Genomic DNA, 15,171 nt, shown 5'->3' on the forward strand with positions numbered 1-15,171 from the left:
GTGAAAAACATTCTCTTCAGCTCCAGTCTAATCCTTCTACCAATTACTTTAAATCTATGCCCCCATGTCACTGACCCCTCTGCTAAGGGAATTAGGTCCTTCCTGTCCATTCTATCTAAGCCCCTCCTAATTTTGTACACCTCAATTAAATCACCCCTCAGCCTCCTCTGTTCCTACGAAAACAACCCCAGCCTATCCAATCTTTCCTCAGCTAAAATTCTCCAGTCCTGGCAACATCCGCGTAAAACTCCTCTGTAGCCTCTCTAGTGCAATCACATATTTCCTGTAATGTGGTGACCAAAACTGTACACAGTACTCATGCTGTGGCCTAACTAGTGTGTTATACAGTTCTCGCATAACCTCCTTGCTCTTATACTCTATGCCTCGGCCAATAAAGGAAAGTATCCCGTATGCCTTTATTAAAAACCTTATCTACCTGTCCTGCTACCTTCAGGGATCTGTGGACATGCACTCCAAGGTCCCTCTGTTCCTCTACACCTCTCAGTATCCTCCCATTTATTGTGCATTCCCTTGCTTTGCTTGCCCTCCCCAAATGCATTACCTCACACTTCTCCAGATTGAATTCCATTTGCCACTTTTCTGCCCACCTGACCAGTCCACTGATATCTTCCTGTAGTCTATAGCTTTCCTCCTCACAGAAATCTTCAATTCATTTAAGTTTGCTGACGATACAAAACTAGATGGGAAAATAAACTGTGAGGAGGACACAAAGAGTCTGCAAAGGGATATAGACAGATTAAGTGAGTGGGTAAGAAAGTGGCAGATGGAGTATAATGTGGGGAAATGTGAGGTTATTCACTTTGGTAGGAAGAATAGAAAATCAGAGTAATTTTTATATGGTGAGAAACTATTAAATGTTGGTGTTCAGAGGGATTTGCGTGTCTTCGTACACGAAACACAGAAAGTTAACATGCAGGTACAGCAAGCAATTAGGAAGGCAAATGGTATGTTGGCCTTTATTGCAAGGGGGTTGGAGGACAAGAGTAAGGAAGTCTTGCTGCAGTTGTACATTGCTTTGATGAGGCCACACCTGGAGTACTGTACAGTTTTGGTCTCCTTACCTAAGGAAGGATATACTTGTCTTAGAGGTCGTGCAATGAAGGTTCACTAGATTGATTCTTGGGATAAAAGGGTTGTCCTATGAGGAGAGATTGAGTAGAATGGGCCTATACTCTCTGGAGTTTAGAAGAATGAGAGGTGATCTCATTGAAACATAAGATTATGAGAGGGCTTGACAGGGTTGATGCTGAGAGGCTGTTTCCCCTGGCTGGACAGTCTAGAACCAGCGGGAAAGTCTCAGGATAAGGGGTCGGACATTTAGGACTGAGATGAGGAGGAATTTCTTCACTCAGAAGGTTGTGAATCTTTGGAATTATCTATCCCAGAGGGCTCAGTCGTTGATTATATTCAAGGCTGAGATCGATAGATTTTTCGACTCTAATGGAATCAAGGGATAAGGGGATTGGGCAGGAAAGTGGAGCTGAGGTCGAAGATCAGCCTCGATCTTATTGAATGGCAGAGCAGGCTCGAGGGGCTGTATGGCCTACTCCTGCTCCTATTTCTTGCGTTCTTAAGGTAGTAAAATGTCCCAAGCCGCTTCACAGGAGCGTTATCAGCCAAAATGTGACACCAAGCCACATAAGGAGACTAAAGGCTTGGTCAAAGAGGTAGGTTTTAAGGAGCATCTTAAAGAAGGAGAGAGAGGTAGAGAGGCGGTGAGGTTTAGGGAGGGAATTCCAAAACATTGGTCCTAGGCAGCTGAAGACACGGCCGGCAATGGTGGAGCGATGGAAATCGGGTTGTAGAAGAGCCCAGAATTGGAGGAATGCAGAGTTCTCAGAGGGTTGTAGGGCTGGAGATGGTTGCAGAGATACAACAAGAACAACAACAACTTGATTTATATAGCATCTTTAACATAGTAAAATGTCCCAAGGCGCTTCACAGGAGCATTAGCAAACAAAATCTGACACCAAGCCACATAAATAGATATTAGGACAGGTGAAAAAGGTAGGTTATAAGGAGCCACCAATGGTGGAGCGATTAAAATCGGGGACACACAAGAGGCATGAATTGGAGGAGTGCAGAGATCTCGGAGGGCTGGAGGAGATTACAGAGGTAGAGAGGGGCGAGGCCATGGAGGGATTTGAAAGCAAGGATGAGAATTTTAAAATCGAGGCGTTCCCAGACCGGGAGCTAATGTAGGTCAGCGAGCACAGGGATGATGGGAGAACGGGATTTGGTGTGAGTTAGGATACATCCAGCAGAGTTTTGAATGAGTTCAAGTTTATGGAGGGTGGAGGATGGGAGGCCAGCCAGGAGAGCATTAGAATAGTCAAGTCTAGAGGTAACAAAGGCATGGATGAGGGTTTCAGCAGCAGATGAGCTGAGGCAGGTGCGGAGACGGGCGATGTTACGGAGGTGGAAGTAGGTGGTCTTGGTGACGGAGCAGATACATGGTCTGAAACTCATCTCAGGGTCAAATAGGACACCAAGGTTTGAATGGTCTGGTTCAGCCTCAGACAGTGGCCTGGGAGATGAATGGAGTTTGTGGCTAGGAAATGGAGTTTGTGGTCTTCCCAATATTTAGTTGGAGGAAATTTTTGCTCATCGGACAAGAAATAAGGCAAATGACAGACAGTGGAGAAGTTGAGTGAGGTGGTGGTGAGGTCGAGCTGGGTGTCATCAGCGTACATGTGAAATCTGATTATGTCACCGAGGGGCAGCATGTAGATGAGAAATAGGAGGGGCCAAGCATAGATCCTCGGGAGGACTCCAGAGGTAATGGTGTGGGAGCAGGAAGAGGAGCCATTGCAGGTGATTCTCTGGCTATGACTGGATAGATAAGAATGGAACCAGGCGAGCGCATCCCCAACCAGCTGGACGATGGAAAGGCGTTGGAGGAGGATGGTGTGGTCAACCACGTCAAAGGCTGCAGGCAGGTCGAGAAGGATGAGGAGAGATATTTTACCATGGTCACAGTCACATAGGATGTAATTTGTGACTTTGATAAGGGCCATTTTAGTACTGTGGCAGGGCAGAAACCTGATTGCAGGGAATCAAATATGGAGTTGTGGGAAAGATGGGCATGGTTTTGGGAGGCAACAACACGTTCAAGGACGTTGGAGAGGAAAGGGAGGTTGGAGATGGGGTGGTAGTTTGCAAGGGCAGAGGGGTCAAGGGTGGGTTTTTTGAGGAGGGGGGTGACGACAGCAGATTTGAATGGGAGGTGGATAGTACCCGAGGAGAAGGAACCGTTAACGATATCAGCTAGCATGGGGGCCAGGGAGGGAAGTTGGGTGGTCAGCAGTTTGGTGGGAATAGGGTTGGGGGAGCAGGAGGTGGGTCTCATGGTCAAGATGAGCTCGGAGAGGGCATGAGGGGAGATAGGAGAGAACCTAGAGAAAGGTGCGAGTTCAGGGCTAGGGCAGGGGGAACCTTAGGGGAAGTTTGGTTTGGTGGACTAGGAGAAGGAGGGGAAGCACCATGGGCAGCTGAATGGATGGTCTCAATCTTAGTGGCAAAGAAGTCCATGAGCTCCTCGCTGAAATGTCACTGGATATGCACGTGAATACTGACCACACAAAGCCTTCAGCAGGGGATCACAAAGAGCGCCCACCGCAAATCGAAAACTCAACCTCCCGCGATTCCTCGGCCATCGAAGATGAAGTAAATGAATCGTTAGGTTGAAGAAGTCACGCAGTCAGCAGCGAATGAGGCCTATCTCGGCCAAAAGATTTCCCTGAGTTTATTTTTAGAAAAGATATATCTGACTACATTGATAACTACCTTAGGAAATGCAAGCAGTTGTATGTTGAGGCTATTCTCATTGGAGGTGAGGGTGGAGGGGGCAGGGGAGAGGGGTTTAACAGCGGAGCGGAGAAGAGAAGCTGGGGGTTATCTTTGCATTCCAGGATGATCCTGGAATAGTGAGCAGTTTTGGCAGAGGAGAGGGAGAGATAGGGAGAGGAAAGGCCATGGAGGGATTTGAGCACAAGGACTTCCACCTCAAAGACACTGAGTGGCAATGCAGGAATGTGTGAGTCCTTTTCAGCATAAGGACTAAGAGCTCAGTATGTGCTTGAAATGTGTTAGTACAACAACTGAAACCTGAATAAGAATCTCTTTCTTGGAAATAACTCCTGTTAACTAAAGGACAGACAATTCCACATGTCATCTTGAAGTGGCCCGAACTGCTGCCAGGCTAGAATCCTTTCTACAGATGCAGCTCTGTTTCTGTCGATGGAGTTTCAACTGCGCCTGCATTTCCTGTCCATTTGAACTGTTTTCTGAGCTTTAATAACCTGAGAACACTTATCGATTCACTGATCCTCCTCTCCGATAGAGATTTGTGCCCCCGTACAATTTTGCAGATCTTTCCTGGCCCTGTTGTTCCACAAATGCATCTCACTTTCTATCATTCTAGTATCAATTGCTGCAGCATTTACACTGGCGGGAGGATATGATTACAGTGTGACAAGCTAATATAGGCTGTTTCTTTATAAATGCGGGTATAGGGATTTATAATGGGCGAAGTTAATAAGAAGTGGACACAATGTACAATTTTTAATATATTACTAGTCAATCTCCCGTAGTATGGTACACAGTAAGTCAGACAGTATGGTCACTTTCTTACCTGTCTCTGATGTCTTCGTATTTTGCTGTTTCTCTCTGTCTCTCCTCTCTTGCTTCTGTCTCTCTTGTCATTTACTTTTTCTTCTTTTCTGCTTTTTCTCCTTAACTTTTTTAGTTTAACTCTGTCGTCTTCTGCTTCTCTCTGTCTTTTTCTTTTCTTCTATCCTTTTGGGTGGGAGGTGGTGGGTGGTATGGTGTGGTGTGGCAGGAAAAGAATCCAACAAATACTGCAGGCTGCATATGGGGCGGAGGTTGAAGTAAAAATGTGGCCCTCAGCGGCTTCCTTCTGATCCTCTCCACCAATCATTGCTGCTTCTTCCCACCCCTTGTCCCCCACCCAGTCCCCTTCCTATCACCCCCTCACTCTTATCACTACCCCAACCTCTTCTCCTTTGAACTACCTGCTCTACTCATGTATTCTACCCTCCCCCTTCCTCTGTTATCAAGAACCTCCCTTCAACCCTCCAACTACTCCACCACTCCCACTGGCTCACACCAAGAGCAGGTGCAAAATGTTAGATGACCCCTCATTCTTGACCAGTTTCCCTCCTCCCACCGTTCTATCTATTTTCCCTCCAAGAGGATTTATTTGCTTTCAAACTTCAATTTGTTTTTAAAAAAAAATATCAAATTAGAATGAAGAAACTGTCTTCCTTTTTCTCTCACTCTCTCTCAACCTATCCCCCCTTTCTCTCCCACAACCCCTCTCTCAACCTCCCTACTGCTGGTGCGGAGGATAAACACCAGCACTAACTGGTTGGGCCGAATGACCTGTTTCCATCCTGTAATTTCTATGTAACCCTCCCTCAGTTTCAATCCCCCCCATAACTGTCCTGTTTCTCTCAACTTCTCTCTCTCAAACCCCCTCACTCTCCATCTCCACTCTCTCTCAACTCCGTTCGATCTCAATCCCCCTCTCCACCACCTCGCTCCTCCCCTCCCCTTTCTACCCCTTGCTTCCCTCAAAGATGCTGTTTACTCTCAAAATCTAACTTTGAAACAAAAATTAAATTAGATTGGTCAAACTGTGTCTGCCTTTCCTTCTATTTGTGCCTTTCTATCTATCTCTCAATTACCTCCTATCTCATATGTGCTAATCCCCAGTGTCACCTGCCCCAATAAAATCGGGTCTGTTGCCCGACAGATGTTCCCGCTACCTCTCACATTCTCTCCCAGGCCATTCCTCCTATCCTGAACCTTTCCTCTCAGCCCTGCACTGAAAAAGCCATGTTCCCAACTAAGGTCCATTACAACAACTTGTATTTGGATAGTGCCTTTAACATAGAAAAACTGCTCCAAGGCGTTTCACAGAAGCGCAATCAGACAAAAATAGATGCCGAGCCAAAGAAGGAGATATTACAAGGGGTGACTAAAAGCTTGGTCAAACAGATGAGTTTTAAGGAGGGTCTTAAAGGAGGAGAGGGAAGTGGAGAGGTTTAGGGAATGAATTCCAGAATGTATGGCCTAGATGGCTGACTATACGGCCATCAATGATGGGGCGACGCACAAGAGAAGAGTCAGAGGAATGGAGAGTTCTTGGGACAGGTTCTAGGGCTGGATAAGGTTACAGAGATAGGGTGGGGTGAGGCCATGAGGGATTTAAATACGAGTACGTAGATTTTAAATTTGAGGCATTGGGGGAACAGGAGCCAATGTAGGTCAGCGAGCACAGGGGTGATTGGTGAGTGGGACTTAGTTGGAGATATGATAACGGACAGCAGAGGTTTTGATGAACTGAAGTTTGTGGTTCGTGGAGGATGGGAAGCTGTCTCGCAGAGCACCGCACCTTCGGAAGGACATTTGGCCTTGGAGGGAGTGCAGCATAGGTTTACTAGAATGATACCCGGACTTCAAGGGTTAAGTTACGAGGAGAGATTACACAAATTGGGTTTTTTTCTCGAGTTTAGAAGGTTAAGGGGTGATCTGATCGAAGTTTATAAGATATTAAGGGGAACAGATAGGGTGGAGAGAGAGAAACTATTTCCGCTGGTTGGGGATTCTAGGAGTAAAGGGAACAGTCTAAAAATTAGAGCCAGACCTTTCAGGAGTGAGATTAGAAAACATTTCTACACACAAAGGGTGGTAGAAGTTTGGAACTCTCTTCCACAAATGGCAATTGATACTAGCTCAATTGCTAAATTTAAATCTGAGATAGATAGCTTTTTGGCAACCAAAGGTATTAAGGGATATGGGCCAAAGGCAGGTATATGGAGTAAGATCACAGATCAGCCATGATCTTATTAAATGGCGGAGCAGGCACGAGGGGCTGAATGGCCTATTCCTGTTCCTATGTTCCTATAGAGCATTGGATTGTTGAGTCTGGAGGTGACAATGGCATTGAGAATTTCAGCAACAGATGGGCTGAGGCTGGAGTAGAGGCGGGTGATGTTACGGAAGTGGGAGTAGGCGGTCCTTGTGATGAAGAAGATATGGGGTCGGAAATGCATGTCAGGATCCAATAGGATGCCATGGTTGCAAACAATCTGGTTCAACCCGAGACAGTAGCTGGGGAGGAGAATGCAATCGTTGGCGAGAGTAGTTTGTGGTGGGGGCCAAGGACGATGACTTCGGTCATCCTAATGTTTAACATAAGAGCATAAGAGATAGGAGCATGAGTAGGCCATTCAGCCCCTTGAGCCTGCTCTGCCATTTAATGCGATCGATCATGGCTGATTTGATTTTTACCTCAACTTCACTTTCCCGCCCTTTCCCCATATCCTTTGACTCCCTCGCTGATCAAAAATGTGTCTAATTCAGCCTTGAATGTATCCAGTGATTCAGCCTCCACAGCTTTTTGGGATAAAGAATTCCAAAGATTCACAACTCTCTGGGAGAAGAAATTCCTCCTCATTTCCATCTTGAACAGGCGACCCCTTATTCTGAGACTATGCCTCCTAGTTTTAGATTCCCTCATGAGGGGTAACATCCTCTCAGCATCTACCCTATTGAGTCCCCTCAGAATCTTGTATGTTTCAATAAGATCTCCTCTCATTCTTCTAAACTCCAATGAGTATAGACCCAACCTGTTCAATCTTTCCTCATAAGACAACCCTTCCATACCCGGAATCAACCTGGTGAACCCTCTCTGAACTGCCTCCAATGCAAGTATGTCCTTCCTTAAATAAGGGCACCGGAACTGTACGCAGTACACCAGATGTGGTCTCACCAGCACCCTGTACAGTTGTAGCATGACTTCCCTGCTTTTATATTCCATCCCCCTAGAAATAAAGGCCAATATTCCGTTTGCCTTCCGGATTACCTGCTGCACCTGTATGTTGACTTTTTGTGTTTCATGTACGAGGACACCCAGATCCCTCTGTACCGCAGCATTTTGTAGTATTTCTCCATTCAAATAATATTTTGCTTTATTATTTTTCTTCCCAAAATGGATGACTTCACATTTTCCCACATTATATTCCATCTGCCAAATTTTTGCCCATTCGCTTAACCTGTCAATATCCCTTTGCCCTCATCGCAACTTGTTTTTCCACCTATCTTTGTATCAGCAGCAAATATGGCCACAAGGCACTCTGTTCCTTCATCCAAGTCATTGATATATATTGTAAATAGTTGAGGCCCCAGCACTGATCCCTGCGGCACCCCATTAGTTACAGATTCCCATTTTGAAAATGACCCTTTTATCCCGACTCTTTGTTTTCTGTTAGTTAGCCAATCCTCTATCCATGCCAGTATATTACCCCCAACACCATGAGCTCTTATCTTGTGCAGTAATCTTTTATGTGGCACCTTATCGAATGCCTTTTGGAAGTCCAAATATACTGCATCCATTGGTTCCCCTTTATCCACCCTGCCCGTTACCTCCTCAAAGAACTCTAATAAATTTGTCAGACACGATTTTCCCTTCATAAAACCATGTGGACTCTCCTTGATTGTATTATGAGTCTCCAAATGTCCTGCTACTACTTCCTTAATAATGGATTCTAGCATTTTCCCAATGACAGATGTTAGGCTAACTGGTCTATACTTACCTGCGTTCTCTCTCACTCCCTTTTTGAATAGGGGTGTTACGTTTGCGGTTTTCCAATCCGCTGGGACCTTTCCAGAATCTAGTGAATTCTGGAAGATTACAACCAATGCATCCACTATCTCTGTAGCCACTTCCTTTAAGACCCTCGGATGCAAGCCATCAGGTCCAAGGGACTTGTCAGCCTTTAGACCCATTAGTTTACCTAGTACATTTTCTCTAGTGATCGTGATTGTTTTTAGTTCCTCCCTCCCCTTTGCCCTTTGATTTTCTACTATTTTTGGTATGTATTAGTGTCTTCTACTGTGAAGACAGATACAAAATATCTGTTCAATTCCTCTGCCATTTCCTTGTTAACTGGAGGAAACTGCGACTCATTCAAGACTGGATATTGGACAAACAGTCTGTCAACATTATATTAAAAGCACTTGCTTCCTGCAAAACTGACTGAGCAACATGTAAGATGTGCTTGTACATAAGAAAAAAGCAGATGCATAGGTCTAATTACAAAGCAGTTATCTCCAGTTCAGATAACTGTTAGAGATGTCTTCTTGTGGTTCATAAAGCTGTCAATAAGTTTACTGACTGTAATTTGCCAGATTATACAGAAACAGATATAATGGCAAACCCCACTTGTTCCAAAGACCTTTTATAATTAATTTCTGACCTTATTAGTCATCAATTAACCAGCCATTCCGCAATTCCTTCTTGTGCAGCCTCTCCTTATACCATGAAAGCTGCAATTGGTAAGACAGCAGGGTCTGATGGTAATAGACTGCCCCAATTACCATTATAGCTCTGGTACATCAGGACTTGCACTAAAACTAAGGTTCCCAGTTTTTGCCTAAGAACAGCACCAGAAAGGGAGCAAGACATGGGTAGGAGGATTCACAGCTTGAATTGTGATTTGATGTTACTGATAATGAAAATTCACAGAAAAGCTTAATTAAATAATAGCTTCACATCATAAGACACAGAAGCAAATGGAAAAACTTCTGTTCCAAAAATCAGAAATAATTTGCATTTTAGAAATTTTCAGACACTTCACTCAAAAGTGATTGTTATAAAACCAGTCTAATGACACACTCTAAACAAAATATCTCCTTCTTCCTACATTACAACAGTGACTTCACTTCATTGGCGTAAAGCACTTTGGGATGTCCTGAGGTTGTGAAAGGCACTCGATAAATGCAAGTCTTTCTTTTTTAATTCACAGTCCTGCAAGTTCAATATATGTGATGATACCTCTCTGCTCTTTGATGATACATGGCTAATTGGCATGACCATAGATTTCAAGATCAGGGAGATTTCACAAATGTATTTATGATGCCATTGCACAGTGACCAGAGGAATTCTTACTCCATGGAGCTGTGCTTATTTTTAAGAGTTAGATGCAGCAAAACAAGTTATATCTTTGATCTAAAATAAGTGATATTTGCAGATATATGCATGTAACAGGTTCTGATTCGATTACATGGCAAGTGAGAGATTATAAATTTTCAGAATTTCTGTTTCTCTGTCCAGTCACATTCTCCACCAGAGCAGCCATCTATCTGGTTTTGGTATAGAGTGGCAATGGGACGGGGGGAGCTACAGATCTGGGGGAAGACAAGCCATCGCAGGAGGGAGGGTGCCAGAGATCGGGGCTCGGTGGGGGGAGGTTGCTTATTGCAGCAAGGGGGAGAGAGAGGCCCCGGTTGGCAGAAGGAAGGCCTAAGGCTTCCTTGAGGGGCCGGGAGGAACCTCTCCTGCTCCTCCTGGCCCACAAGGAGTGCTATAAAATGCACTCACTTCTGGAGCCTACAGCTCCCAGCTCCATTTTGCTGCCGGGTTTCCTGAGCCCTGGGAAACCCGCGCGGCAACTGTTCAATTTAAATCAGGCTCCCAATTGCACTGTAGGAGCCTGATTTAAATATGTTAATAAAATATCCCGCCTCTCGTTCCCCATTTAAATTTTTTTTAACCCTCCCCAAATCCTCTCCTACCTGTCGTGGAGGGGGGTTAATATTGAGGTCCTAAAGTCTATTTTTAAAAAATATACGTCCATTCCCCCCCACCTCAACCTTTGCTTAAGTGTCTTACGTTGTTGGAAGCTTTAACTTTATTGAAGTTACTATAAGGTTTTCACTCATCAACAACTGTCACAAGATCATGCATTTCTGTAGCGCTTCTCACATACACAAAAATATCTCAGAGGACTTTATAGGATGGGGAACAAAGCGTGGACATCAATCAGGAGGGAGAAAAGGAAAAAATAGGTTGAGGAGGCAAAAGAACAGATGCAGTAAAGGTTTTGGAGAGGTTTTTTAGGCAGGTAGTGAATTGAAAAGGCAAGAGCAATGGAGAGAGCTGCAGACTGCAGAGTATAATGACTGAATGGATGGTCTCTGATAGTGGAGCGAAAGAAGTGGGGAACAAAAAGTAGGCCAGTGTCAAAGGACAAGAAGCTACATGCACAAACAGCTGCGGTGATCAACAAGATGGGACACAGAGGAATTTGAAAGTGAAGACAAAGACCTTCAAGTCAATTCTCTAGGAAACCAATGGATCTTGGCAAGGACAGAGGTAGTGAAGGTGAGGGTGAAAATGTGGGCAGGGGTGTTCTGGATGAACTGTAGTTTATGGAGGGTGGAGACTAGCAAGGCTTCTCAGTACTTTGAGGTAATAAATGTGTTGATAAGGATTTCAATTGCAGAGGGAAAGTGGGATGGGTAGAGACGGATGATGTTCTGGAGGTAGAAGAAAGCGATCTCGGTAATAGATCAGATGTCAGGTAGAAAGCTGAGCTCAAGTTCATGCTGCACACCAGGATTCTGCAACTCTGTATTTAACAAAAGTGGCAGCCGAGAAGATTAACAGTCAAGACCAGATGTGCAATACATATCTGTTGGAGACAAACAGATGGCTTCTGTTTTGCTAATATTTAGTAGGAAGAAGCGTTGTCTCATGAAATAGCAATAACAGCTTGCATTTGAACAGCACGTTTAAATTAATAAAATGCCACAAAATACTTCATATAGAAAGATGATCATTGAGTGGTACAGCACTTAGCAGAGTTAATCATAGACAAAATTAAACGGGATTGTTTTGAGTATTCTAAAGGCAGGGAGGGAAGTAGGAAGGCACAGTGGTCCTAGAGGGTGAGGCCGAGATTGTTTGGAAGGTTTGCACCAAGTGAAGTACTCCCCAAGGAGGGATGAATAGGAGGATCGTAGGCTTGGAGGTGGTTGAAAAGTTGGTTGGGACAAGGTAATAGAGGGATTTGTAAATGAAGAAATGATTCTGAATTTGGAGAATTGGGAGACAGGGAACCATTGAAGTTTACAGCACACAAGGAGGCTGTTCAGCCAATAGTGTCTGTGTTGTTTCTATGTTAGAGTAATCCAAAACTAATCTCAATGCCATGCTCTTTCCAATAGCACTGTACCTTCCTCTGCTTCAAACGTTTGCACATTTCTTCCTTAGAAGATACAATGGTCGCTGCATTAATTACTCCCTGTGGCAAATCATTCCATGCTCTAACAACACTTAATTTTGTCCTATTCTCTCTCCTCACTCTTTTAGTGAAGATCCCTGATCACCAGCTTCACAATGAGAAGAATGTTATTTCCTATTCATCCTATCAAAACCCTGCATAATTTTTTTAAAAACCCTATTCAATCTCCTCTTTGTCTTTGCTGCAGTGGAAGAAGTCCCAGAATGTCATCTCCTCATTATACTTTCGCTTCCCTAGTATCATCCTGGTGAATCTATGCAGTATGCTCTCTATGGCCTTAATGGCCCGGAATTTGCTGAAAAAATAACGCGAGTTAAAGGCGCACGCTATTATTAGTGTGTAAAAAATCCAGCAATTTGTGGTGAGGAAGAGATACGCCATGAGTTGTGAAATGCCACCAATTGCTGAACGATTTGCTCCGCCGTTAGTCTCACAAAAACCAAAGCTCGCAGTCAACCGCCCCATGAGTGTCAATAAATTGCCGCATTTGCACTGTAAAAACAAATTAAACTCACCGCAGAAAGTTAGAGCTGCTACTTAACGGTGTAAGGACCCTGTTAATGGGGTGATTTATATTTCCAATAGCCTTCCACTTTGAAGCCAGTTAGCAATTAAATGATAATTGTTCTGCACATGCCACATAAAGCACGCAACCAGGATGCAAGTTAAACTGATTTAGAACATAAGAAATAGGAGCAGGAGTAGGCCAATCGGCCCTTCGAGCCTGCTCCGCCATTTAATAAGATCATGGCTGATCTGATCCTAACCTCAAATTTAAATTCATGTCCAATTTCCTGCCCGCTCCTGATACAGCACAGGAGGCCATTCAGCCCATCGTGCCTGTGCCGGCTCTTTGAAAGAGCTATCCAATTAGTCCCACTCCCCTGCTCTTTCCCCATAGCCCTGCAAATTTTTCCCCTTCAAGTATTTATCCAATTCCCTTTTGAAAGATACTATTGAATCTGCTTCCACCACCCTTTCAGGCAGCGCATGCCAGATCATAATAACTCGCTGCGTAAATATTTTTTTCCTCATGTCGCCTCTGGTTCTTTTGCCAATTACGTTAAATCTGTGTCCTCTGGTTACCGAACCTTCGGCTATTGGAAACTATTTCTTCTTATTTACTCTATCAAAACTGTTCATGATTTTGAAAACCTCTATCAAATCTCCCTTAGCCTTCTCTCCTCTAGGGAGAACAACCCCAGTTTGTCGAGGCGCTCCACGTAATTGAAGTCTCTCATCCCTGGCACCATTCTAGTAAATCTTCTCTGCACCCTCTAAGTCCTTGACATCCTTCCGAAAGTGCGGTTCCCAGAATTGGCCACAATACTCCAGCTGTGGCCTAACCAGTGTTTTATAAAGGTTTAGCATAACTTCCTTGCTTTTGTACTTTATGTCTCTATTTATAAATCTCATATGTCTTTTCATCAGCTTTCTCAACCTGTCTTGCCACCTTCAAAGACTGGTTAGGAGTTGGGGTCAGGGGTCAGTGGTTAGGGTTAGGAGTTGGGGTCAGGGGTCAGTGGTTAGGAGTTGGAGTTAGGGGTCAGTGGTTAGGGTTAGGACTTGGGGATAGGGTTAGGAGTTGGGGTCAGTAGTTAGGAGTTGGGGTTAGTGGCTAGGAGTTGGAGTTAGGGGGTCAGTGGTTAGGGGTAAGAGTTGGGGTTAGGTGTCAGTGGTTAGGGTTAGGAGTTGGCGTCAGTGATTAGGGTTAGGAGTTGGGGTTAGGGGGTCAGTGGTTAGGGTTAGGAGTTGGGGTCAGTGGATAGGGTTAAGAGTTGGGTTTAGGGGGTCAGTGGTTAGGGTTAGGACTTGGGGATATGGTTAGGAGTTGGGGTCAGTAGTGAGGAGTTGGGGTTAGGGGTCAGTGGCTAGGATTTGGAGTTAGGGGGTCAGTGGTTAGGGGTAGGAGTTGGGGTTGGGGGTCAGTGGTTAGGGTTAGGAGTTGGGATTAGGGGTCAGTGGTTAGGGTTAGGAGTTGGGATTAGGGGTCAGTGGTTAGGAGTTGGCGTCAGTGATTAAGGTTAGGGGGTCAGTGGTTAGGGTTAGAAGTTGGGGTCAGTGGTTAGGGTTAGGAGTTGGGGTTAGGAGTCAGTGGTTAGGGTTAGAAGTTGGGGTCAGTGGATAGGGTTAGGAGTCAGTGGTTATGGTTAGGAGTTGAGGTTAGGGGTCAGTGGTTATGGTTAGGAGTTGGGGTTCGTGGTTAGGGTTAGGAGTTGAGGTTAGGGGTCAGTGGTTCGGAGATTCGATCAATAGTTAGGGTTAGACACCGCTTTTATCAGAAACACCTTCTTCCCATCCCCAATTTCTCTTCCCTCTTCCTCCACATACCACCCCCCTCTCCCCACACACGATCCCACCCTAAACCACCGCCACTTTTCAGGACTCACCTCTTCTTATATTTTTCCTTATCCGCCTTGAGGCAGTTCAGTTCCTTCTGCTGCTCCTCCAGCCTGAGCTTCAAGTCGTTCCTCGCCTTCTGGAAGATGGCTTCGACGCGGGCGGTCTCCTCCTTCTCGGCCAGCTTGAGCTCGGCCAGCAGCTCCTTGTTTTTGCGCATCAGGCTGAGGATGGTGTTGTTGATGTACTTGGCGAAGCGGTCGTTGAGGTCCTTGAAGCGCTCCTTGCCGTCTTCCAGGCCATCGTGCAGCTCCTTCTCCACCTGCTCGCCGGTTTTGTCGGGGTAGCTGGCCACCGGCCTCTGGCACGACGAGTGCATGTCTCCGCGATCGGGGTGGGGTACCCGGCAGCCGTCGTCGCTGCTCTTCTTTCAGTGGAAATTTTTTTTTTAAATGAAAAGAATGGAGTTAAATTCAAATTCTCGCCAGTTTGTTGGCGTTTCTCGGTGGTGGGGGGGAAGGGGGGGTTTTGGGGGGGGAAAAAAATAAAAACTCACAGGCGCGCACCAAACGCTTCGGCCAACCGTTTCGACGCCGTCCGTTTACTGTTGTCCGCTTCGAAGCCGTTAAACGCCGTCCCGCGCTCGCTCCCCCTCCCGCCTCGGTCTCAAGCCCCGCCCATTCAACCCAAAACAAAG

At 45.3% G+C, this 15,171-nt stretch overlaps 1 protein-coding gene across 1 annotated transcript in view; it reads right to left on the reverse strand.

Annotated features, from left to right (window-relative positions):
* Positions 1–14,853, reverse strand: part of LOC137323251 (vimentin-like) — a 104,024-nt gene extending 89,171 nt beyond the window's left edge. Inside the window, exon 1 of the mRNA XM_067986743.1 lies at positions 14,525–14,853. Coding sequence (XP_067842844.1) covers positions 14,525–14,853 — 329 coding nt within the window. The remainder of the gene's footprint in view (positions 1–14,524) is intronic.
* Positions 14,854–15,171: the final 318 nt, after the last annotated feature.

This window comes from Heptranchias perlo, chromosome 7, assembly GCF_035084215.1.
Source record: "Heptranchias perlo isolate sHepPer1 chromosome 7, sHepPer1.hap1, whole genome shotgun sequence".
Classification (NCBI taxonomy): domain Eukaryota; kingdom Metazoa; phylum Chordata; class Chondrichthyes; order Hexanchiformes; family Hexanchidae; genus Heptranchias; species Heptranchias perlo.